General features: G+C 44.6%; 3 protein-coding genes across 9 annotated transcripts; 1 reads left to right on the top strand and 2 right to left on the bottom strand.

The window, feature by feature from the left end:
- Positions 1-925: 925 nt before the first annotated feature.
- Positions 926-4,850, bottom strand: acp6 (acid phosphatase 6, lysophosphatidic). 4 transcript variants are annotated; one of them, XM_088415414.1, is made up of 11 exons: positions 4,713-4,850; positions 3,636-3,834; positions 3,379-3,507; positions 3,170-3,300; positions 3,024-3,103; positions 2,876-2,963; positions 2,661-2,793; positions 1,815-1,915; positions 1,626-1,718; positions 1,329-1,494; positions 926-1,258 (listed from the first exon to the last, which is right to left on the bottom strand). In XM_088415414.1, exons 2-11 carry the CDS (start codon positions 3,822-3,824, stop codon positions 1,124-1,126), a joined length of 1,245 nt encoding a protein of 414 aa, XP_088271540.1. In that variant the 5' UTR covers positions 3,825-3,834; positions 4,713-4,850; the 3' UTR covers positions 926-1,123. The 4 variants fall into 4 exon arrangements, with proteins under 4 accessions (XP_088271540.1, XP_088271542.1, XP_088271541.1 ...); XM_088415416.1 differs by having other exon boundaries at positions 3,636-3,831; positions 4,713-4,847; XM_088415415.1 differs by having other exon boundaries at positions 4,697-4,841.
- Positions 4,851-5,984: 1,134 nt separating this feature from the next.
- otc (ornithine transcarbamylase) lies at positions 5,985-9,906 on the bottom strand. Of its 3 annotated transcripts, none has more exons than XM_088415188.1 (10): positions 9,760-9,906; positions 9,545-9,683; positions 9,390-9,471; positions 8,161-8,248; positions 7,645-7,798; positions 7,460-7,582; positions 7,213-7,266; positions 6,987-7,136; positions 6,785-6,922; positions 5,985-6,115 (listed from the first exon to the last, which is right to left on the bottom strand). In XM_088415188.1, the coding sequence occupies exons 1-10, from the start codon at positions 9,840-9,842 to the stop codon at positions 6,056-6,058; spliced, it is 1,071 nt and encodes a 356-aa protein (XP_088271314.1). In that variant the 5' UTR covers positions 9,843-9,906; the 3' UTR covers positions 5,985-6,055. The 3 variants fall into 3 exon arrangements, with proteins under 3 accessions (XP_088271314.1, XP_088271315.1, XP_088271313.1); XM_088415189.1 differs by having other exon boundaries at positions 6,785-6,918; XM_088415187.1 differs by lacking the exon at positions 5,985-6,115 and having other exon boundaries at positions 6,126-6,922.
- Positions 9,907-13,502: 3,596 nt separating this feature from the next.
- Positions 13,503-24,012, top strand: srpx (sushi-repeat containing protein X-linked). Of its 2 annotated transcripts, XM_088415185.1 has the most exons (10): positions 13,503-13,667; positions 18,324-18,380; positions 19,658-19,846; positions 20,359-20,535; positions 20,842-20,968; positions 21,208-21,329; positions 21,546-21,725; positions 22,734-22,867; positions 23,255-23,376; positions 23,454-24,012. In XM_088415185.1, exons 1-10 carry the CDS (start codon positions 13,607-13,609, stop codon positions 23,635-23,637), a joined length of 1,353 nt encoding a protein of 450 aa, XP_088271311.1. In that variant the 5' UTR covers positions 13,503-13,606; the 3' UTR covers positions 23,638-24,012. The 2 variants fall into 2 exon arrangements, with proteins under 2 accessions (XP_088271311.1, XP_088271312.1); XM_088415186.1 differs by lacking the exon at positions 18,324-18,380.
- Positions 24,013-24,128: the final 116 nt, after the last annotated feature.

The following is a 24,128-nucleotide window of genomic DNA, read 5'->3' as shown; positions in this document are numbered from 1 at the left end:
CCTGTTAAATACTCGAAAGGTTCTGCCTGTAAATGGTATATTTACTCAATACCGATCTAGAAACTTTTCCTAATTCTAGTCACTTGTACATCAGTAAAACACTTGAGGTCCAATGTGATGAACCTACTTTTTGGCCCACACTGAACATGCCCGTAATGCCGCTAGAAAGTGAATGTCTTATTAGGCAGACACTTTCTATGTCTTTAAAGGAACAACTGTGTTGGTTTGCTTTATTATAGTGTGCCAAAAGAACCATGCCTGTGCAGTTAAAGGTTTCATAATGACGACAGCTGTTCGAGTTTTTTTTTTGGTAATCAAATGTCCTACAGAAAAATAAGAACCAAATTATTTTAATTTAATAATCCAAATAATCCAAATAATAATTCCTCTTATATTATTTATGATATATTTTGATCTTTGAGACCAATTTGTGGATTGTTAAAACATATTTTGAGTCAACAGGTTCTAAAAATGTGATCAGTAGGAAGGGCAACTGCGTCAAGACAGTCAGCATCTAAGTGTGCAGCTAGCAGCTAATTTATGCCCAACCCACTGGTAAACTCTGGCAGTATCAGCGTAATTAAGTCATTCGTTAGCGCACTGAATTGTTGATTGAACGTGATTTCATAATAGCGTAGTGTTTGTATTGAGTCGGGACAGTAAAATAAGAGCATACCGAGGTATTTGTCCACATATTGTTGGTTAATCAAGGTTTGCTTTGAAGTTGAACTTTTCACAACTTGACTTTTCTGATGCGTACACTAATAAGTGGATAACCGGAACAAGAAACGAATGCCCCTGAATCGAGGAACTGGATTTACTTTAGGACTCGGATTTCATCAGTAATGGAGGCAATTAAACTTCCGAGAGTATATTCCTATATATATTTTGTGGCCAACTAACCGGGATCTCACAGTAAAAGCAATTGACAGAATTGTTTGTTTATTAAATATAAACACACTGCTATTGACTCATTTCGCACAAGCTCATTTGTGTATAAAACAGTCACGTCGCTCCCTGAGGAATGAAGTGAAAATCGGTTTGTCAGCAAACCCAAACAAACTCTAACAGCAGTATTAATGTGGACATATGATGCGTAAATGCAAGGACCGGGCGTGTGTGTTCAGCTATTAGACGTGTCGCCTGTGCTGGTACAAAGTGACCGGTAGAGGTCATTGTTGAGCGAGTAGGCTGAAAGCACCTTCTGGAATTCCTGAAGGGGGCAGTAGATTCCACTGCAGCCAGGAATAAGTCGATCCTGAGAAAGGGAGCTCACTAGATTGGTCGCCAACAATTGGTGTGTGACGGTGGCGTCGGGTCGCGCGTACCTGGCCCATGTAGGACACTTTCACAAAAGCCTCTTTGGTTTGCCGGTGCTGATGGAGCTCCATCGTGATGTCCGAAGCGTACGGCGGCCACTTCATATCAAATATCCCCAACGCCATCAGGCACGGGATCAATGTCGTATCGTGGGCGGAGTACAAGTACAACTTCCTGTTTGACAACGGCGATACAATTTGCATTTAAATTTACTGCGGGATTCCAACGTGGAAAATCCCCAAAACACTTTGGGAAATATGTTTCATCCGTTGCAAATGAGCTCAAGCCGTAAAGAAATCTGTAACCTGTTGGGCTCAGGTGATGTTCCTTGTACCTTCTCCTCAATGTTAAATAAAAACATATGCAGCATAGGTCCCACGCACAACTGCAAGCTTTCCCTGTTGGACAAAAAAATACAAAGATTACTGTGTCACCCTGCACTTGTTGACTCCGGTTCTGCGTGATAAGAGTCATTCATTGTTGCAATGGCTGACCTCTTGCTGGGTTGGTAACAGTAAAACATCATGTCCACGGCTCTCTGCTCCACTCGGCTTCTCCACGCGGACAGAGCGGGCGGGGACGGCAGTCCGTGAGCCTGACAATAAGCACTATTGTAACTTTCCAAAGTTTCCCAGTTTCCCAAGTTCACATAGTGTAAAACCTGATCGTGCCAAATTTTCCAGCACAAGGTGTGGTGACTGATCATTATGTAAATAATGTGATTCTGCATGCTAGCAGCCTGACAGCTTGTTGTTTGCCTTTCAAACTAACCACTTTGAATATTTTATTAATGGAATTAATATGTTGCATATACTATCATTCAAAAGTTTGCCCATATTTTCCAGTACAGTCTGAGTATTTAGCGAAAATTCGGTTACCGTGTATAGGACGCATCAACAGTTTGGCGATTCTTCATATTTTCTCGCGTTCAAATCCACAACTTTGCTTGATTTGTTTTAATAAGAAAAAAGCAATAGCCTTCTGAAACCCACCCTATTCATTTTGTGATCTTTTTTGTTTGAAGTCGATGTCTTTAGACTCTTGATGTACCCTACTAAGTCCCAGCGTGCTCATTAGAGGACATCCTGGCCTTTTCAATGAGGTCCCATAGGTTAGGGTGGGATTGCTGTCTTGCTGAGACAAAATGGACACAACATGCAGTTGGATATCAGGAGGATATCGACAACTTTTTTTATATTTTATTTTTAAATAGTTATCACATTTCAGAAATGCTCTCACTTTTTTTTACACTTCCTTTTGATTCCTATTTGCATCAGTATTTTTTGTTTGTTTTTGTTTTGCAAACTATAAAGAAGCCTAAATGCCTACGCGAGCGTCACCTCTCTGGCGACCATGTCGTCCCTGATGAGGACAAAGTCGACGTCCGAATCGTCCCTGATCCCCAGCTCGCTACGGATGCTTTTCAAGTCAGCCACCATGTCTGGCAGGAGGGCCACCTCTTGGAGACGAAGCCTGTCACACGAAGTTTTCATTAGATTAAAAAAAAAACAACAAAAAACTAGCAAAATTCCTACTGTTGCATCATGGTACAAACCTGCTGAGAACTCTGAGCAGCGGGCATCCGTGGTAATTGGGGTACAGTATTTCAGACTCTGCATATGTGGTTAATATGGGAACTATTTCTACGAAAGCAAAAAGTGAAAATGTTAAAAAGGAATAATCATGTGATTTAATTTGAGTACCTTTTTGTTTTTGCTGGAAGAGCCCAGCCAAGAGACATCTGGCAGACTCGACGGTTCTCACAATGTTGGTAGAGCGCACACTGCACATGGGAAATAACTGATTAGAATCCACTGACATTTGAATAGTGTCCTTTTCCTCCACTTACTAGACCTCACTGGGGGAAAAAGAAGCACTGAGGAAAGGAACATCCTGGACGTATCTTCTCCTCAGCCTTTCGCCCAGCTCGTACAGCTGCTGCATACCCAAAGTGGTCAGCTGACCCGGGAACACGCCGCCCTATTATGGCCCACAAGATAACTTGAAAGGTCATGGAAGTTGTCAGTGGTCATCATGGTGACCGAAAGAATGACTCACTGTAAGCGTGTTCTTCCTGTAGCTTTGCTCCACTGGTGACTCAGGTCTGGGCCCTCCTTCAAGGTCTTTGACCGTGTAGTTGATGTGCGTGTAGGATGGAGCCTCCAACAATGCAGGTACCCATTTTGCCTGAAATAATGGAAATTACATCCAGAGGGTTTGGACCTATCACAATGTCCAGCAAGTAAATAAAATGCTTAAATAATTCTAACAAGCAAGCCATAAAGATTGTTTTTAATGTTAGATCTTTTTTTTACCTGCAACACATCTGGTATGGATTTAAGCGGTGTGCGAGCTCCGTGTCGAAACAGCACTTGAACCAGCTTGAGCTCGTACTGCGATGCTTTCAAGTCGCCATTGGCGCTCCTCTGCCTCCACCACAACACCGAACCAAAGGCAATGGACACGGAGCCCAAGACGCCCACTCTGGTCCAAAATTTCCTCATGGCCGTACTGCTGAACACGATAAAATGAAATAAGGTACACACATTCATTTCTACCATTTTTGGGAAGCAATTTTCGTGTGCTCACGCCACGCAGGTCTGCTTATGCACCACTCCGAGAACCGCACTTTGGCATGGTATATTTTTTTTCTATTGCATCCCTTTTTAGATATATTGTACAGTCCCCAATAGTGTCTAATATCTGAGTAAATTGAATACAAGGAGCAGTACTAGTTAACTTTTATACATCTTCCTTCTTTCTTTTGGGCATATACAGCAAATCTCATTGAACTGAATATATACTGACAATTCCTTTTATTTGCTTAGTTTTTTTGTTCTCATTTTTGAAATATGTTTATCAATCAATCCATTCGCAATTCATAAATTAAGCAATGTATGACCTTATAGATGACAAAGCTATTTATACTTTTTTAATATGCATCTATGGGTTTGGCCTTTGTGACTTGCTACTACGTTGGCATTGAGTAATTTCTTCCGTACAAACTCGTGTTACGTCACAATGGTAGTAAACCGAGGAAATAGTGATATGAAATTAAAGAGGCGCCTGGTTTGTCTGTGTGTGATCAATTCTCAGTCTGACAAAACTTGCTACTTGTTATTTCGGTACAATTAGCTGTTGTGATAACGACTGTTGCGTAACGACTTCTTAACGTTTCTTGTTTAATATGATAGCCAAAGATACAATCGGCAACATTTAATGTCGTGAAATCGTCCGTTTAGCGTCCGGTTTTACGGCTAGCAGACCAATGAATAAGTTAGACGATGCTAATGTTGACGCTTGCGGCATGAAGATAAAACTAAGACGCTAGCCGAGCTCACAATAATCAAATGCAAACGGGACATGTTCAACTTACCAAAGAATCTACTTACGCGAGAAAGCTAAAATGAAGACTCCAGCGCCAGCTTTCTCAAGAAGTTACTTCAGCTTCAGGTTGTGCTTCGGGGACATGTCTGGAAATGTTGAGCAGAGAACGTACCGGGTGTATGGCAGTAGGTGGCGGGTAGAAAACTTCATTTCCCGTCATGCTTGTGCTGCATTCAGAGTCGTCGTGATCTTCATTGTCATACCATATGACGTCAACTCGTTAACGTTTTGCGAGCTGGTAGTTGCATTAATCGGTTACGTTATAGCCTACCCAGCATTAATGATACGGTTCAAATGTTTCCTACTTTTAAAGTTGAAAATATCTTATTGGTGGTGTCGAAATGTACCGAAACGGCGTGTGTTACGTTCACTGACAGAGAAACTAGATACCGTGTATTTTTTTTAGAGTGCCACCGCCATTCTATGCCAGGCAAGCCCTAAGCGTCGCACCAGATTGTCTAACCTCAACTAAAATCCGACCCTACGATCTAAGAGCAAGTCTACGTTCTCAAAAAGAGCTCTGAATTTGTGGGCTTCGCCAAAACGGTTTGAGTGGGAAAAGGTCCCTACAAGGACGGCAAAACCCGCGATTTACTCAGCACCCCCTCACGAGCACGGCGTGTTCACATTCGCCTAAGCAATTTTCGTGTCGTTGTGGTTCAGTTTCTTCTCGTTTTCAGGCTTTTTTTTTTTGACATGACATTTCAGGGAAATTGGAATGTCCTATTGTATACATAAGAAATCCGTCGTTGATGATACTTATTTGCATCTAAAATGCACTGAGCAATTTTTGATAGCGCACTTTTTCTCTTGTCATTTCCTCATTGAGCAATTTTTAGAGTCATGTTTGTTTGCGTTGACACCCCAAAACAACGGATGGCGCTAATGGCCAACTTATGACATTTGCGAGCCTTTCAATGACTCTTTGATGGTTGGCTTGGTCTGGACTCTCATAATGCAAAAGTCTCCAATTTCATACATTTGTAAATATACAGCGTAGTTACTTTTGCTATATCACATTTTTTTGACATAAAAGGGGCATAGACCCCCTCTCCAAAAAAAACCCTATTTTATATATATATATATATATATATATATATATATACACACACGGATAGGGCTGATCCCACTGTAAATTTTGAGGGATTGAAAGTAAATATTTATATACTGTATTATGAGCCTTTCACAGTCTGTCCAAGTTGGGTGATAATAAGGCCAGGCTAGTGAAAAATGAAAAATCCCTGGACACCCAGGAGTTAAAAGAGCCACACAAAGAAGTCATTTAATATCATTTAATTTTGGTAATAACTCAACAGACAACAAGCTTTTGGTCCAGCTAAAGTGTCCGTCAAAATTGGAGGATTGGCATACGCGGTTTGTAGTCCGTCAAGAGCGACACCATCAAAGCCTACAAGAACAGTCACCGTCAGACTTTTAGCATTGGATCAAGACCATGGAGTAAAATGGCTGTCAAAAAGACGTATGCCCGGTCGTCATTTCGTATGAGTACGACTGCAAATCGTGTCGTCTGAATTGTTTTGGTACGAGTACCACTCGAAATTGCGTGGAGTTTACGAATTGAAAACTTGCGAGCCGTTTGCAATACAACTGCGGTTTGCACGACCGTAGCCAGGCGAGACGCGGCTTTGCGTCTGTGCACGAATCCCCTCCTTTGTATTCGTGGGTATCTGGGTATGCGTATCACTAAAAATGCGCAGACATTATCGTTGAGATCGAAGCCTGATGAGCTATTGAAAGCTTCCGTTTGGCGTTGCCTTGGGCCATTTTTTCCTGCTTTACGCATGACCGGCAGACGGACTGACTTTGCTCGCTGGCTCGGCGTGACGTCATTTTAATTTGCGTATCCATGAATCCTAAGGAGAGGTTGACGCAAAGACGCGAAGCGGCGTCTGGCGAGGTCCTCGTCGCGGAAACGTATTCCAAAACAAATTCAAAAATTCAAATTCAAAAACAATTCAAAGCCAACGTAAATTGGAGCGGTACTGGCGCCGATCGCCTGTTTGACAGCAACGCGGCTCCCTAAAAAGCGAGTCGATTTCCGAGTCCACTCCCTCACCATGACGGTCCACTTCCTATTCTCCGCCTCGGGGAAGACAAGCGAACGGGACGAGTAGAAAACCTCGTCGTCCACCTCGTCCTTTTTGCGGGGAAGACAGTGCAGGAAGGTCCAGTGGGGTCGGGCCACGCTGCCTGTCTGCGAGACGGCGGCGGGTGTGCGCTTGACGAAACAAAAGTCAAGCTAAGCGTGCTGTTTTTACCTGCATGGTAATCTGGAAACCGCGGAAATGTCGCCGTCTGCTCGTCTCCTCGTCCTCCCGGCCCATGCTCACCCAGGTGTCCGTCAGCAGAACGTCGCCGTCGCGGGCCGCCTCCATCGGATCCCGGCTCAGCGCCAGCCGGGTTCCGTGCTGGAAGACCAAAGGGGAAGCTTTCGCCGAAAGAACCTTGAGCAAAACCCTGGCGTTGCTCCTAAAGCGGCTTTACCTCTTTGGAGAGTCTTTGGGCCTCTTCCGTGATGCTCCGTTCTGGCTCATAACCCTGACCGTACCAACACAATAACTTCAAAACTAGTTGCTGCTAGCTGAGCTTGTTACAGCATTATTTTCAATAAAAGAAGCGCACGGGCTGAACCGCCGTCCGAGTCCGTCCGAGTCCACGGGCTGTAATATCACCTAAAGCGAGAGCAAAGTTAGGATGTCTCCAACGTCTGAATGGAGACCCCCTGCCGTACCTCTGGGGTGGCCACCTGGAGGTGTACTCCCAATTTTGGTGCCGCCATCATAAGAGAGTGCAGGACGTTGTTCCCATCTCCGATCCAGCTCAGCGTCAGTCCAGCCAGGGAGCCGTAATGCTCCTGCCGAAGTACGGGTAAACCACCAGACGAGATCCGCGCGCTTCTTAGGTAGGAGGCGGTACCTGCAAGGTCAGGAAGTCGGCCAGAATCTGGATGGGGTGGTAGAGGTCCGACAGTCCGTTAATGACGGGAACCGACGCCTCCTTGTCCAGTTCCTCGAGCGTGGAGTGACTGTTGACCCGAGCGAGGATGATGTCGCACGAACCCGAAAGAACCCTGGGGTGGCAAAATACAAAGTCAGCAAAAAATCCATATAAAAACCAACAAAAAACAAAATGATCCTTTTTTTTTCAAATGTGCGAGAAGACGTTCCACAAGTCATCAACTGGGAAAAATATTTGTAAATTTATTGAGAAAAGTGGGAGAAATTTATGACGACTCTGGAGAGATGAAAAATGATCAATTATGATAAATTGCTCCAAAAATTCAATACGAATGAATAAAAAAAAATGTTAGGAAGGATATGAGAGAAACTTGTAACAATATCACTGAAATGTATGAAAAAAAAAAGCGAGAACGAACGAAAAAAAAAGTGCGATAAATCCATGAAGACATAAGAGCGGATCGGAGGGACTAACCTCGCTGTGTCAGCGCAACTCTCGTTGACTCCTAGATGGATGTCTTGCGCGGTCAGGAAACAAGGATGTCCGCCCAGCAAAGCGAAGCCTAACATGACCAGATGACACGCTTTTCTTTTGACTACGCTTGCGTTGACGTGGCCTCGCATCGCGCTGATTTTTCACACTTTCTGATAACCTTTACTTCCCGACGCCCCTCGCAACAAAACATTCATCTTACCAAATGCCTCGGCGGGAAAATACTGTCTCAAGTAACCGAAGAAAATTCAAGATACGAAAGCATACCCCACTGGAAGGGAATACGTTATCGCAACCGTATTTGTTAGTTTGTGATGCATTTTCATCATTTATTAATATGCCGGCTTGCCCACAGAGCAGAAAACAGTTTTTTGCGCCGATGTTTACTGCGCTCTTCCACTTTTCAGCAACGATTGGCAGCGTAGAACTAACAAACAGAAAGTTGACATCACCTCCGGCTAACATCGTACATTTTCACTTAATAACACATACAGTATGTAACTTATTATTTTGGGCTGCAGCATCTCAGCACTTTAGCAATAATATCACACAGGAAGCACTTTGCATGACCCCAAACTACATTCACATGCTCAAAATAATCCCGACAATCAAGATCCATTGCTCCTGTGGACTTGTCAATGATTCCCGGATCACTAGTTATGTCAAATAAAAACATACACATTAAATGACCTAAAAAGGTCACTCTCTCTCTCTCTGCACTCATCACCAACACAGCATCACCAGGCAAACAAGTGAACTGCATTCAGATTGTCAACTGCTACAATCCATATGATTCATTTAAAGGGTCGGGGAGCATTTTTATTTTTCTTAAAATGATATATTTGAATTATTATGCAATAATGTAATTCTAATATGTATTGGTTAGTGTTTTTGATGCCTCTTTATCATGTGATAACAATTTAAAGGGCGCAGGAGCATTTTGGGGGGCTTGGAACGGATTAGGCTATTTAGATGTAAAAAAGTGGCTCTACTTATGATAGATTCACTTAACGAAATGACTTCCGGAGCAAAAACATTTCCCAAGTTGAAGTTGCACTGTGTTTGAAATTGATAGCAAGCAAGCACAACCGAGCTGGGGAGAAGAGTGCTTGGCTTTGCTTTTTCACAATGTGCTCGCTCAGCGGCGCTTTTGTGGCACCAAATGCTTGCTCACTGGTTGCTGGGGGGGGGGGGGGGGGGGGGGGGGGCACCTGTTTCTGTGGACATTCTTGTTCTGGTACTTCTCTTCTCAAATATCATTGCGCAGGACTTCCCTTGCAGAAGCGGCAGATACTAGAAATAGAAAGCAGAGAATCCATGTTCCCTAAACGCAGCGCCACCGTCAATGGGCAATGAAAGCTCTGACTTGTTTTTCATGCTTGATGCGATGTTTCAAATCGGCAGAGATCCACAGAAGCGTCTTGATTTCTTCCGAAGTGAAGTCTTTCAACGTCAGGCAGCTTCGACCCTTCAAACTGGCGGCGCAGTCCACCGCGACGGCGCTCCTGGCCAAAGTGGCCCAAATGCCCAGTCTTTTTTCCCGCTCTCATTCAATTGGCACGCATACTGTGGAGGGCTTACCCTAGTCCGCGCAAGGAGGTGCTTTTCAAAACCTTTGAACGTGCAGAAAATAGATGTTTACCGACAAAATGCTGAAAATACATCACGCCGCTATCAAACGCCTCCGCAGTAGACTTTTGAGTATTCGTGTGCAGCCAGAGAACCCCTCGCTTGAAAAGGGGGCGCGGCTACACAAAACACGTGTCAAATCGTGCGTAGCGTTCACACTACGCCAGGGATGTTGTGATTTTCACGGCTTGAACGCAGCCGGTCCGTTTTGTAGGAAGGACGCAAAAGTTTTGCGTAGGAAACACACGAAAAAAAGACCGTACGTACTGTACAAAAAAATTAACCAGCACTTTCCACTAAGATCTAAATAAACAAATAAATGGATAATAATACCAAAACAGGTGGGAATGTTAGGTTTTCTCACCTAATGGGAGGCTCCACCCTACATCCACAAGGGAGCAGCGTTGCACCATTAGTAGGAAGGACGCAAAAGGTTTGCGTAGGAACCACATAAAAAAGACCGTACGTACTGTACAAAAAAAATTAACCAGCACGATATTGGGTTCACCTGCACTTTCCACTAAGATCTAAATAAATAAATGGATAATAATATAAAAACGGGTGGGAATGCCAGGTTTTCTCACGTAACGGGAGGCTCCATCCTACATCCAGAAGGGGGCAGCGTTGCATCATAAAAAGGCAAACTGCAGTCTGAGCTGGAAGTGACATAATTTTGCATGGAAAACAATAACATCTGGACTTGAAGTATCTCATGTAACTACTAAGCTACTTAATACATGTCTGAGTTAATTGGATGCAAATTCTTAAAAGTTTCCAGTCAAGTAACTCTCTTCTAGCATAGTCAAACGTAAAGGTGCTGTAGCTGAGAAAGATTCAAAGTCAAGCGTCCAATTTCTTTCACCTAGAGCATAAATAATAATACTAATAATAATAATAATAATAACTAAAATACTTTCAGGTACAGTATTATCGGAGGATCTGGTCTCACCATGTTTCTGGTCCAGTGGCGCCCCCCAGTGGCCCGGCACACTTCCGTTGTACGAAGGACAACTTGCAGACGTTTGGTCGTTTTTCACTCGGTGTGTGTTTCACATGCGCACATTGCGCTTCTTTGACTTCTGCAATATTAGGCGCAACTATCCAAAAAGCATGAAATGCACCTTATGCCTTGATAAACCGCCACAAAATTGAATAACTTTGCCACCATGTCCATCTTGACCTTTGCATTTCAGTTTGTGTATTTTTTTACAATGAATTTTCTGGCAAATGTATGTCTTATTCCTCTGGCGTACGTTTGTCATCCGCATGACCTCCGCTTGCCTGCTTTTGGCCTCCATTTTGAGGGAATGATACTATTTAGCAGTATAACCTCGTGTGACTCACGAAAAAGAAAGTTGTCTGTGGAAGGAGCCATCCCAGACACCGTGACCCGACTATAGGACAGGACGGCATGTGGATGGCCGTTTTGTAGCCGCGGTATGAGCCCATAAGCTATAGTGTGGCAGACATACACACACATTCCACTATCGCCTTGCCTCTGCGTGTGTTCCTCTAAAACCCTTTAGGCTATCACAAGATGCGTTTGAGATCTTTAACTGCAAACGCATCTATGTTTGTTCTCCTCGCGCGCAAAAAAGAATCAAAAAGCGCTTGTCTTCCTTCCATGTTTCCTCCGTTGCTTCTTAAAAGTTTTAGGTTGCCTGAACCTGACACATTGGCTCAATTCTTATTTTCCATTCCAGATGTTGAACACAATCAAGTATATTTCATTTTAAAGCGCATTTGTTCCAATGCTGTGGTGAATTCCGTAAGTGCACCAAAATAGAAGAATGAGGATGGTGAAAGTGAGGTTGACTGAGAAGTCGAAATGAAGAGCCGCACAAAGCCAGGCCTCCCCTTTTAATGAAAGACTCACACAATGATGTGAGGGCCGGCCAGGACGCAGGAAACTAAATAAAAACCTTCACAATGCGCACTCACTCTTATGAAGGTCCCTCAAGTGAGAGATATGTCTGTCAAGTCCTCTGCGGGAGAGGAAGGAGACCGCTGACTCAGACCGACAGCAACAAATGAGCCGCTCGTGGTTGACCGAGGGGGGGGGTTTATCCAGCGACTCCAGAAAACAGATTCGTCTTGTTTTATGTCTGCCTCGTTTGCCACAAGATATCCTCACTATAGACAATTTCATTTTTTTTCTTTGTTCAAAAATTTTTGCTCATTTTGATACTTTAATCATCTCGCGGGCTGGATTTGATCCATTGGCGGACCGTACTTTTGACACCCCTTTTGTAAGCCGTGACTAGAAGACGACCATTTTCTTTTCAAATTAAGTGTACCATTCATTCATTTATTGAAAAAGAATCAGCTCAATTTTAAACTTAAAAAAAAATCATCTTGTGGGCCGGATTAAAGCTGTTTGTGGGCCAGAACTGGCCAAGTGAAATAAATAATTTAGAGCATTTCTTGCCACTGAAGGGTTGGGGGAGACAAATGGCAGCAAGGTAACGACCATCTTGTGATTGTGGGGGATGTAAGTGCGAGTACTTACGCTATCGGTCCATACAATGTCTGCTATCCTCTTTCCCAAGAACATTAAGGCCGACCCCATGCCGTTCCGCCCTTTGGTGGGGTCCCGGCGCCTGCCTGGTCGTCTCCCAACCGAAAGGTTGCGGCTTTGACCCCTTGACCGCCGTGACCATGTCAAATTGCCCTTGAGCAAGACACCGAACCCCAAGTTGCTCCTGATGCTGCGTCTTCACTATGGGTGCTTTCAATACCTAAATTAGAAAAGCGCCACATACTGTAAGTGTAAGTCCATTTACCGTTTTTCCAAGATGATGACATTTTTTGATACATTATTTAGCATTCAGTCATTAGTAAGGCACACTTTAAATTCAGCTTTGTTGATGGATTCTATTTACAGTAAATTCTTCATCCCGCACTGCGACAACATGGGGAATATCATATCCTGTTCACCGTGTCCCTCATTAAAAAGTAAATAGTGAGGAAGTCAGTTAATGGCTTGGATACAAACTGTGGCGTGTGCTGTATGAAGCAGCCTTTCATACACAAAGATCTCCTTTATTGCTGTGTGAGATTTTCTACTGCTAAGGGTATTGCAGAAACCATATCCATAAAAAAAGTCCCCTAATTCCCTAAATGTGAGACACACTTTTTCCCCCAAAACGAAGGCCAAAATTATGGCTGGTTCCTCTAAACGGTAACTCAAAACTTTGATTGATTTATTTATTTTATTCGACACTATTCGAAGAAGATGGATCCATCAGCAACATAAGGCCAATTTTGACGCACAGACGTACATTTTTATTTGGGCCGTATTCTTACTTCCAATTATGGGAACGGGTGGGCGTCAATTGGCTGTTAGCAGCCATTGCCTGTTGCAGCCAACAGCAGCACTTGATTGCTGAGGTTGCTATGACATTAGTTCCCTTGATGAAACACGGTGAAAAACAAGTGACAAAATGTATTTCATTGAATATGGAAATTGCTAAACACCGTAACTAAAGCATCGCTTCAAATACTTTTTCACCCCATTTAATTAAAAAAAAAATGTGTAGGCACCTGGAAGGATGCGATTAAAAGCGAAAAAATGAGCCTGAACTACTTTGAAAGGTGATGAAGAGTCCACGTTAGTTGAAGACTCTCTTGGGGAGAGCCACACTGCGTTGCCTTGTTTGCGGAGCGAAGAGGCGGGCCTTTTTCTTTCTTTTTTTTCTGAGGGAAAAAGAGGAATGCGCTGGAAGTTTTCCTGCAGGAGATCTTCACAAGTTGTGGAGCGCCTTCGCCCATTCTGTCCCCCCTCGTCTCCCGTCTCATCATGGACACGCGGTCTTTGCTGCTACTGTGCGTCCACATCTGCTTCTGCTCTGCGTTTGAAGGTAAAAACGATCATTTTTTTTGTCCTGAAACATTGCCTTCCTTCTGGGGGAGGGGGGCTGGTAAAGACACCCCTGCTGCTGTCTTGTATGGCTTGAGTTCATCTGGATTCTCTCAAGTCAAAGGCTGTTGGATGTGCACTGGATTTGTGGGTCAAGGCTTTTTTTTCGTGTACGAGGAGGGGGTGTGGAACGGGGGGAGTGCAGTGTGCATGCGGGGGGACTTGCTCAGCTCGCCTCGCCGCTTTTTTTTTTTTTTTTTTTTGCCTTTTAGATCAAATCCGCCTGTGAGGCCAGCATTAATGGCCGCGTAATGCATGTCAGCACACACGCACGCAGCGGGTCTATAATGAGGCCAGCTGGGCCGACTTGAAGGTTGCGCATGCTGAAACATGAAAGCGCCTTCGCACTGAAAATGACTCAGTTGGTTTGCCCTGCTCCGCACTGTGTGTTTGTGGCTCGTTTCTTTAACGGGGGGTGTTTTTTTGCGTGCGTGTTTGCTCAGGTGCTTCTTGCACTGCTCGTGTGTATGTTGAATGCAGTACGACTTTGTAAAATGTCCTGTCAAGCTTGCGCTTGCGGGTCACATTGAGGAAAATCTCTTCCCAAGTGGGCCGGACCAGTCAAGCCATGGGATATGTTCACGTAACTTGACAACGACTTCAATTGTATTCTTTGATTTTCAATAAAAGAAGCGAATAAAAGAAGCGAGCAAGCTGAACTGCCGTCCGAGTCCACGGGAATACACTGATCCCTCCTACTTTGGGTCTCAGTACTTCAGGGGTTTTTCCAGGAAAAATTAAAAATATTTCAAAATAAAAAATAATTTAAAAAATGCGCAAAAATGGAAAAAAAATGAAAGAAGCAAAAAGTACATTATACATTACTGCATTCGTCAAATAACTAAGTAATATTAATAACTATGTTAAGAATTCTTCCAGCGTTAGAGTTCATGACGTTTGTTATCTTATTTTGAAATGTGTCGGGTCGTGTTGCATTTCCGTTTCCTGTTTTACGTTCTCTGTGTGTCATTCGGCTCGTTACGGTGACGTAGTGAATGACAACGTAAGCTCATATTTATAGTTTATTATCATTTGTGTTGATAACGCGCACTACTGCCTATGTTTAGTAAGCAATGAGTGTTTATTCTGTTTATGTGTTTGTTTGTGTAGAGGTTGCACTTTATAGTTAGTTGTTGTTGCTAACCCGCTAATGTCGGCTAAAAATACAGTAAATTCGTAGATTAAAGTTCGGCAAGTGTTTCTATGTTAGTTTACTGACTTTGTTGTTTTATTATTTAACAGATACTACATGATACACCATACATGAGCCAAAATAAATGTGAAGTTCAACGTGATGACTTGCGTAGTCTTTCACCGGAGTCTTGGTGCAGATAACCAGTCCTGAGAACAAATTCTCAACAAACTAAGTAATATTAGTTATTTAATGAATATACAATAATGTTCATCAGGATAATGTAATGTTAAATAATAGGAGAAAGGAAATGAAATACAAATAAATAAAAAGGTCGGGGACCCTGGCGTTGATGCACCCCGAGGAATATGCGCAAAAATTTTGTTCAAATTGCACAAAGCCCCCGAAGCGGCTCGCACCCCCGTTTGAGATTTCCGAGGACGTGCATTGAATTAACGGCGCTTTGTTTGGCGCCTCCACTTAGCGGAGCTAATTGCAAATCAGCCGTAGTCATTGAAAGCCTCTGTCATTCCCCGAGGTCTGCCGGGAACACAAGCTTTAATGCCGCCTCCGCTGATAACACTTTGACTTGATTTTTTTTCTCGGAAAAGGAAGCAGCCTGAAGTTAAACGCGAGCGAACATGTGAAAGGGACGGCACAGGCCAGGAGACTCCAACTGAACGCGCTCATGAGATGTGTCATATGTCTCCGAGGACATATGTTCTTGTGCGAGTCAATATGAATCATTAGTGCTCATCCTTTCCATCGTCGCTCGCTGATTAACATTCGCACTTTGTCATCATCTCTTGTCAAAGGGACGCTGTGTAAGATTTAGACAGTATGTTTGAGCTATAATGGTAGGTCTAGTTATCATGAAATGATATGACATGGGGGATGGCACTCCTCCGGAGACTGCCATGCACAATGGGAAATGCAGCACCTCCTGCTGGCCAGAATGCAAACGCTCTCAATCTCACACATTGTTCCTTTAAGACCGTGAGGAATCATGGGTAAGCTTCATCATTTCAACTCCGGTATCAGCTGAAAATCCAGGAAGCATCTAGCACATTTTGCGCACTATAAGCCGCAGTAAGAATACGGACAGTATAAAAATGCACATCTGCGGGTGAAAACTCGGCTTATGTGCCTGACATCAATCTTCCTCGAATGGTGTCAGGGGTGGGGCGGCACAAAACGTTAATGAGATGCAAATGAATCCTTATCAATGCAAAACCTTTGCATATGATAACATACAGCAAAGGGAAATAACACTAGCTCAAAGGAAAATGCTAACAAGCTAAACGCTCTATATGACACGCTAACATTAGCGAGCACGTTATCCACAGTCGCAAGTTGTTGGTTGGATCAACAAACAGATTTTGGGCATATTATCATAAATGACAACATTCTTACAAAGAAAATGCAACTTACAAACACTCGTGCGGCACGTTTCACAGAGAGACAACAATCACACACCGGCCTTCCTCACTTAAACGTGTAATATCAACGATGACCAGAGGCGGCGCCAAAAAACAAAAATCAAGCCAAGCAAATGAGCAATCTGTGAAAAGATAAAACGGAATCAGTTCCAAAACATCATTATTTTATCTTTTATTTTGTCGACCCTTTGCCAGGCAGGCTGCCTGTTGTCAAGCTGAGTGGCACAAATACGTCTGGCTCCCCAAAAACGTCGTCTTATTTCATTAGCCTCCGCTTTGTGCGGCCTCGGCATACTGCGCGCCCACTCAATAAAAATCACTGGCGAGTGATGAGTTGAGGCTGCGGTCAAGCGCTTTTGTTAAACTTGGCGCATATCCTCCTGCACGCGGCCGACCAAGATAAATAGAGCTTGACGCTGGTGCGAGTCTCCTCGCCCGGCCTCCGATCAGGCCGGCGACCGAAACTCTTGGTTTCGCGCGCTGAAAACGGCGCGACGGACAACGGGGCCTTTGGAAGCCTTGCTTCGTCGAGTCGCTTTGTTGAACACAAATAAAGGAACCCAAGAAGCAAATCATCCAAGAAAGTTTGTAAAAGCGTCGGTGCTGAGGCAGAAGAAGCGTGGCTTCATCTGTGCGTCCAAAGATGAATGGTGTCAAAAGGCGGCTTGACAAATGACTTGGAGGAAAGCGCCTCACCGTTTCACCGGCGGACCTCCAAAACTACCACTGACTCAGGATTTAAGCTGCAGCTTTGACAAATCTATCCCGACATTTTTGTCTTTAGTTTACTACTGCTTGTGCTTAACCACTGGGGCAAATTTTGAGATGTTTTTGATTAAAAATTGCAAATATTGCCAGATTTGGACGTATTGAAAAGCTTACATTTCTTCAGGCGTTTTCCCCGCTTTTCACAACTTTTCAATTGGTAAACTCAACACAATTTGGAGTTGTGCTCACACGAAAATGATTCAAACTAACGCAATTGATCCGAATTTTGAAAGATGCGCGTTTCTTTCCGACAGCCATTTTACTCTGTGGTTTTGAGAGTACAGTATTTGCTGCAATCCGTTTTGGTGGTCAACAAGCGCAATCTTAAGTTTTCCTCTGAGCCAGCAAAACTCAGCGGGACTCTTTGGCTCTTTCCCAATGATGATGTGTCATGTGACGGTGAAAACCGCAGCGCTGCTTTTGGTTGTGGCTTTGTGAATGCAAAATCCTATATTGCTTCGAGAAGCGTCAGGAAAAAAAAGCACTCGGAAATATGGCTTCTGGAGGAAGATGAGGCACATCTCCATGGATACCCATTTTCCTCCGGGGTTAGCCCCTCACGTTTTTTTTTCATGTTCCTTACTTCCTCTTGGCTTCCTCTTGGCTTTCTCATCACCATTCACCTCGCTTCTTATATAAGGCGCACTTTCAACAACTGGACTGTTTGAAAACAATTTCATATTCAAGGCGCATAGAATAGAAGCTACAGTAGTGGCTGGCCTTGCGTTATGCCTCCACTAGAAAAGGAATGACAACAAGACAATCAAATAAGTCAGTCAAACGTTTTGCGCCTTGTCCCCGTATAAATTGCTTCAAAATCGGGGCAAAATTTCAAAAGACGTCTTCTAAAAAATGCGAGTGAGCATGAGGATGAAATGGCCGCCCCCTGCTCCGTGTATATTCATGAACAAGTTGTTTCTTTATTCCCGCGCACAACAAATCACCGTTGAAGCGAAAATCGCCGCTAACTTTCTCATGGTAAGTAGAAGCGCTTCCTTTGTGCAAAGCGGATGGAAGAGAACGGATCATTTGAGGTTCGCTCCATCTTCGACCCAAATGATCCAAAGACACCCCCACGCTTGCGCAATCTTTTAAACTCGATCCCGGAGCCGTTTTGTGGCGGAAAACAAAAAGAAAAGAAAAAAAAGAAAAGAAGGCTCGGGAGAGAGTATTAAAATCATTGCCTAACATCTTGGAGGCTGCCGCTTCTTAGTGGTTTTCTTTTTCTATTTTTCTCTTTTTGCTTGCCCCCCCCCAGGCTCAGGACAGCACGGCTACACAGATGATGAGGACTGGTATTCTCATGCATTCAAAGGTGAACACACGCTTGAATTGCTTTCTGTGAACTGTGACAACTGTCAGAGTTAGCAATAATAGAGACCGGAGCGAAGGCAAAAGTCGGACTCAAAAACGGTCTTTTGCGAAAGGGGTAGAGGGCACCAATTAAGGTCTTGAAAAATGGACAAAATGGTGAAAACCATATTATATTATATTTGATGAGGGATGTATTTTCATTTGATAAACAGGAGGGAAATGATGGAATAATTGTACATATGTTCCATATAAAAAACATCCCTTGCACATCTATTGACAAGTACGCATAAATAATTCCTTGTATGGTATTGCCGAGATCCCCGAACGACGTTGGTGCCCTCCCTCTTTTGCAAACGACGGGTTTCGAGTCTCGTCTCTTATTATTGATACCTGACAAGCAACCACAACGGCATCCGAGCGGGCCTTCAGAAGCTCAACTGGAATTCCTCTTGGCCCGGTCATTCTGGGGAGTGAGTTTGTGTTTCTCCTGAACCAGCGGAAAAATAAGGCCTCGTCTGCACGTAACCAAACCCGCGTAGTCCTCCCCCGCGTCGTTTGTTTATTTAAAGAAATGGCTGCAACGCGAATCCGGCGCAGTGTGGTCTCGTTTATTTACAAGCGTGCCGAGTCGCTAGGCCGCCGTCCAATCAGAAAGACATGCCTCTGGATGGTGCCAAGGTGAGTCAAGGCGTGGAGGGCGGCGGGCCCAAATGCAGGGAAGCCGGATACACGGTGAACTCCGAAAACTGATTTTCAACATGAAAAAGGGAGCGGAAAAAACAAGCTAGCTGACACAATACAAAGTACAACCAAAAAAATGCATTTGCAAGTTTATTTGAAATTATTTGTGATTGAATGTATTTGCTAGTCAAAACAATTTCTTCCAATTTGGCTTCACGCTTTCGTATGCATTCTGTGAATAGGTAATCAACTTTTTTTTTTGTAGAATTTTTATATAGTTATATTATATTTTATATAGTTATTATGTCTTTGACATTTTCCCATGATGCTATGGGGTAAAAACAATCTTGCAAATACTGTTAAACATATATAAATGCATATATTTGAATATTTTCAAACATATTTGAATATTTTCAAGCAAGTATGCTCAATAGCATTTGCAAGCGCGTTTGAACGTATTTGCGAGCGCATTTGAGCGTATTTGCTCACACGTTTCAATGCGTTTGCAAATACGTTCAAATGAGTTTGCCAGTCAAAAATGTTCGCTCCATATTGGCAGCTCTACCTTCGCCTTGTAAAAGGAAACGTGCTTTTTAGGCTCGGCGTGGTGCGCGCCCATCAAGGTGAAACACGGCGACGTGAGCTGCCACACGCCGAGGGGACACCACTCCAAGAACGCCATGGGCGCGCGCTGTAAAATCCGCTGCAAGCAAGGATACGAATCTCAGAGCAGCGAGGTGGTGTGCATGGCCAGCAAACACTGGTCCTCCAACTACGCCTGCCGAGGTGAGGGCCAGGCAAGCGTAGACCACCGAACTTTGTTCCCGAAGTCATTTCGCGACCTGAATATTTCTTAAGTAACATCTAAATAGCCTCAAGCTCCCCAAAATGCTCCTTAACCCTTTCAATTAATATTCATAAATTGTAACGGCACCGTATTTTCCACACCGTACCGGATTAGAAGGCGCATCTTCAACGAATGGCCTGTTTTCAAAAGGCTTTTCAAACATCAGGTGCAGCGTATTATAAGGCGCACAAAATAGAAGCTAGAGTTGGGGCTGGCCTTGCGTTGTGCTAGATGGAGCGCAGATAAGTCAGTCAAAACTTTCAATCAGAAATGAAAAATAAAGAGGATTTGTAGAAAGAGCTATCTGAAGAACGGGGTGGTTTGAACCACCATTTAGCGAGGGATCGCCGTATGGGCACACGCGCTAAGGTACGGTTCGTAGTACTTCTCATCATTCCGGGCGGCGCGTTGGGATTTTCAGCGCTGTTCATTCTCCGTCTTTGGCTGACAGAGATCCGCTGTCCCAAGATGAACATGCCCATGAACGGCGGCTACAAGTGTTCGGACGGCTCCTACTACAACTCTCGCTGCGAGTTCTTCTGCGCGCCAGGATTCGCTCTGAAGGGCTCCAAGACGGCCACCTGCCAGTACAACAAAGCCTGGAGCGCCGCGGTCCCCTCTTGTGTGGGTAAGCTTGCGCCCATAACTCAAAGCCTGCAAGATACTGGGACCTTCAAAGTGGAACAAAATGCAAAAAGTATGATTGTGTTTCACATCTGTCACGGAAAAGAAGGATTGAGCCACTGTGTCAGCTTCAGGCAACTTCCAACATTGAATAAACAACATACAAGGAAGGAAGACAAGAGACTTTAGATCGCTTTTGCTCGCGAGAAGAACGGACAGAAACGCGTTCGCAGTTCCAGATCTACCGGACACATCCCGTCGAGACGGTCGTTTTTCATTTTCTCTTTGATGCTGTTTGCGCTCGCTCCAGACGAGGACCCTCCAAAGATCAAGTGTCCTCATGTGAAGGACAAGTGGGCAGAACCAGGCAAGCTGACGGCCAGGGTGACCTGGGACACGCCCGAAGGTGTGGACACGGCCGACGGCATCCTCACAGAGTGCGTGCTCCTCGTGTCTTCTTCTTCTTCTCCTGTCTGCTTTTCACGTCATGGTGCAGTGTTTCTGCCAATATAAATTTGCCGGATGGCAGCAACGTAACAATCAACTTGTGATGGGATCAGTCCATACAATCACTGCCATCTTCTTTCCTGGGAACATGTTGACCAACCCCATACCAGTGGTTAGGTCGCGGTACCTACCTTCTTCTAACAGAAGACTCTGCCTACCTTTTTTGCAGTGTGATCCTGAAAGGAAAAGCTCCCAAATCGGACTTCCCCGAAGGTCTTCACAAGATGTCCTACACCGTGTTGGATCGTGCCGGCAACAAGGGATCCTGTCGCTTCACAGTCAGAGTTCGAGGTGGGATTTCATGCGCCTGTTTGATATGCGTGATTCATGTGATCAAGGTGGTGAGGGTGGGAATTGGAGAACACGAATAGGGGGCGCTCAGAGTACACAGAGAATGGAAAAAATGCACTTTTCCAAAATGATGACATAATGATGATCACAGATGATTTTTGGGACCCCCAAGCTGCGCTGCTGTACATGAGGTCATCATGTTGTCTTCCTCTTTAGTGCGGCGCTGCAGTCCACTGTCCCCCCCCGACAACGGTTACATGAAATGCGACAGCGACGGCGATAATTACGGCGCCACCTGCGAATTTACCTGCACGGGCGGCGCCGATCTTCAGGGCAGCGCCGCAAGAGTGTGCCAGTACGGACTCACTTGGTCCGGTAGCGACACCAACTGTGCGCGTAGGTAACACACCCCTCTTGGTGGACCGCTCAATGACCTCATTTCCACTCAAGAAATCCAGTCCCTTCTTTGTGCGTGTCTTGGACTTGATTTTCTTCCATGCGGCTCACAAGCGCAATTGAGTTTCACACCACTTGTCTACACCATGGGCAAAAATTTCTAACCTATCCCCAAAGCATCGCCCATCGCTACTGTGAACGCCTTGAATTGTCCCGTCACACTATTACATAATTCCTCCCTGCATTTGACTTTTTTTTTTTGCCAGCAAATTATAAGTGCGGCTCGGTGGAAGAGTGGTAAGTGGTCAGTTCAAATCCAGCTAGCTCCGACCTTTCTGTGTGGAGTTTGCATGTTCTCCCCGAGCCCTCGTGTGTGCGTACTCAGGGTTGCTCCCACACTGCAAAAACATGCAGGGCAGCTGTACTGGACACACTAAATTGTCCTGAACTGCGATTGGTTGCGCGAACGCTTGTTGGTCTCTGTGTCCTGAGTCAGCTGGGATAGGCACCAGCAAGCCTGCGACCCTCGTGAGGATAAGCGGCTACAGAATATGGGTGGGTGGATGGATGGATCCATCCATCCATTCATCCATCCATCCATCCATCCATCCATCCATCCATCCATCCATAGTAGTACATAGTGTACACAGCACGCGATTTGTTCTTTGGTGCTGCGTGTTTGCCGCGCTCACTTCTTATGTAACTTTACAAACGAGCACATAATTGGAGTAATGACTCTGGAAAGCTTTGCATTCGATGCCGTTTTGCGATGACGTATCGTCGCACCGGATTTTTAGCCCATGCAGGCACAGAGGCTGACAAATGAAGTCCAAAACATAACCCTTGCGATGTATTATTCACGCCGCTGCTTTATTTCCCTTCGCCCTCGGCGTGCTAATTTCACTTCCTGTGAGCCCGATGGGGGTGGGAACAGAACCCACTAAATGCATCCAGTGCATTGGTCGCAAATGGCCCGGGTTCATCCATGCATTGTTTTGCCCGTCACAGCCATGAACATTAACGTGGGGGTGCGCAGGGCCTCGGCGCTGCTCGACCAGTTCTACGAGAAGCGACGGCTTCTCATCATCTCCGCCCCGACGGCCGCCAATCACAATTACCGTTTCCAGATGACCAATCTGCAGGTGAGCGCAGAGGAGGGGTGTTTTACATCCTTAATTGTTTCTAGCAAGCAGCGTATATTTGCTCATCTGTCGATGCCGAAAGTTCATAGTGACAGGCAGAATAATGACGTGTTTTTTTTTTTTCTCAGCGTCAAAATGTTTCTAGTTTAGATAAGGATTGGTATATTTTTTACCTCGGGTAAAAAGAAATCATTATAGTCACCGATCTTATTTCTAGTCACTGAGGTGAGTGGGGGGTGCCACATATTTTCTCTTTCCAAGTGGGAGCTTTGCGAAAAAGTCATAGCCAATCACTGCTTTAAATCAACGTGGGTTATTTTCGACACAAACAAAAACTATTGTTGACCGAAGCCGATGACCAAGCTTCCGCTGAATGACTTGCCACAGCACGCCCAGTGCGGACTGGACCTGCGTCACATCACCGTCATCGAGCTGGTGGGGAATTACCCGGCCCAAATCGGCCGTATTCGACACAGGCTCCTCCCTCCAATGCTGGCCTTGCAGCTCAGGTACGTACGCGCGCACGCCATGTCTTTTTTTTTTTTTGCGATGCCACCACACTGAGTGTATCCTGGGCGTCGCCAAGGTTACTGCTTCAGATCCCGCAAAGGTCCTTTCAGATGGTCTTGGTGGACAAGCAGGGCACGGATAAGCAACGCTACCCGTTCCCCATCACGGCCGCCGAGCTGTTTGCCACCGTTGACACCTTCCCCCTGCGCAAGGACGAAATGCTGCTGCAGCAGGCCGCCGGACAGACCTGTCAATCATAATGCCTCCCACCCCTCGTCCCGGGACTCGAAGCCATTTGTGATCCGCTGGCTTCCTCCCTCCCTCCCTCCGTGTCGCAGCACATGTTGTGTGATCACGACACACTCTAAGGTAGGTGTGTTTGTGTGTATGCTTGAAACAACACTTTGCCACTTTGTCCCATTGGAGAGGAGAAGTTTTTTTGTTTGTTTTTTGGAAGCCATTCAAGTCACGCGTCACGACAATCATATTGATTCCTGTGTCTTGTCTACTGGTGTGTATTTTTATGAATAGATGTTTTTCAAAACAAATGTGTTTTATACAAAGTATTTTCACTGACTGGAGTGGAAAACTATAGTATTTATGTCATACTTCATAAATAATGTATTCTTACACTCTTTTGACTACACTGCGTGTATGTGTGTGAACCCCTAAAACATAAGAGAGAGCGTGATTTTTTTTTTTTTAATCAAACTATTCTTTCCATACCTGGAACTACTGATTGTCTTTGTTT

Source organism: Hippichthys cyanospilos, chromosome 5, assembly GCF_059441005.1.
Source record: "Hippichthys cyanospilos isolate Australia breed blue-spotted pipefish chromosome 5, RoL_Hcya_1.0, whole genome shotgun sequence".
Lineage (NCBI taxonomy): Eukaryota > Metazoa > Chordata > Actinopteri > Syngnathiformes > Syngnathidae > Hippichthys > Hippichthys cyanospilos.
This window is presented reverse-complemented; position numbering and strand designations above follow the sequence as displayed.

Excerpts from the sequence above, each read along its gene's own strand:
- acp6 (XM_088415414.1), bottom strand. The coding sequence starts at position 3,824 with ATGAGGAAATTTTGGACCAGAGTGGGCGTCTTGGGCTCCGTGTCCATT. Across the intron at positions 3,508-3,635 it reads CCATACCAGATGTGTTGCAG|GCAAAATGGGTACCTGCATT; the intron begins GTAAAAAAAAGA and ends CCATTATTTCAG. Across the intron at positions 1,495-1,625 it reads ACATCACCTGAGCCCAACAG|GAAGTTGTACTTGTACTCCG; the intron begins GTTACAGATTTC and ends GTTGTCAAACAG.
- srpx (XM_088415185.1), top strand. The coding sequence starts at position 13,607 with ATGGACACGCGGTCTTTGCTGCTACTGTGCGTCCACATCTGCTTCTGC. Across the intron at positions 13,668-18,323 it reads CTTCTGCTCTGCGTTTGAAG|GCTCAGGACAGCACGGCTAC; the intron begins GTAAAAACGATC and ends GCCCCCCCCCAG. Across the intron at positions 20,536-20,841 it reads CGCGGTCCCCTCTTGTGTGG|ACGAGGACCCTCCAAAGATC; the intron begins GTAAGCTTGCGC and ends CGCTCGCTCCAG.
- otc (XM_088415187.1), bottom strand. The coding sequence starts at position 9,842 with ATGTATTTTCAGCATTTTGTCGGTAAACATCTATTTTCTGCACGTTCA. Across the intron at positions 7,267-7,459 it reads TCCAGGTGGCCACCCCAGAG|GGTTATGAGCCAGAACGGAG; the intron begins GTACGGCAGGGG and ends TGGTACGGTCAG. Across the intron at positions 7,137-7,212 it reads CCCAAAGACTCTCCAAAGAG|CACGGAACCCGGCTGGCGCT; the intron begins GTAAAGCCGCTT and ends TTGGTCTTCCAG.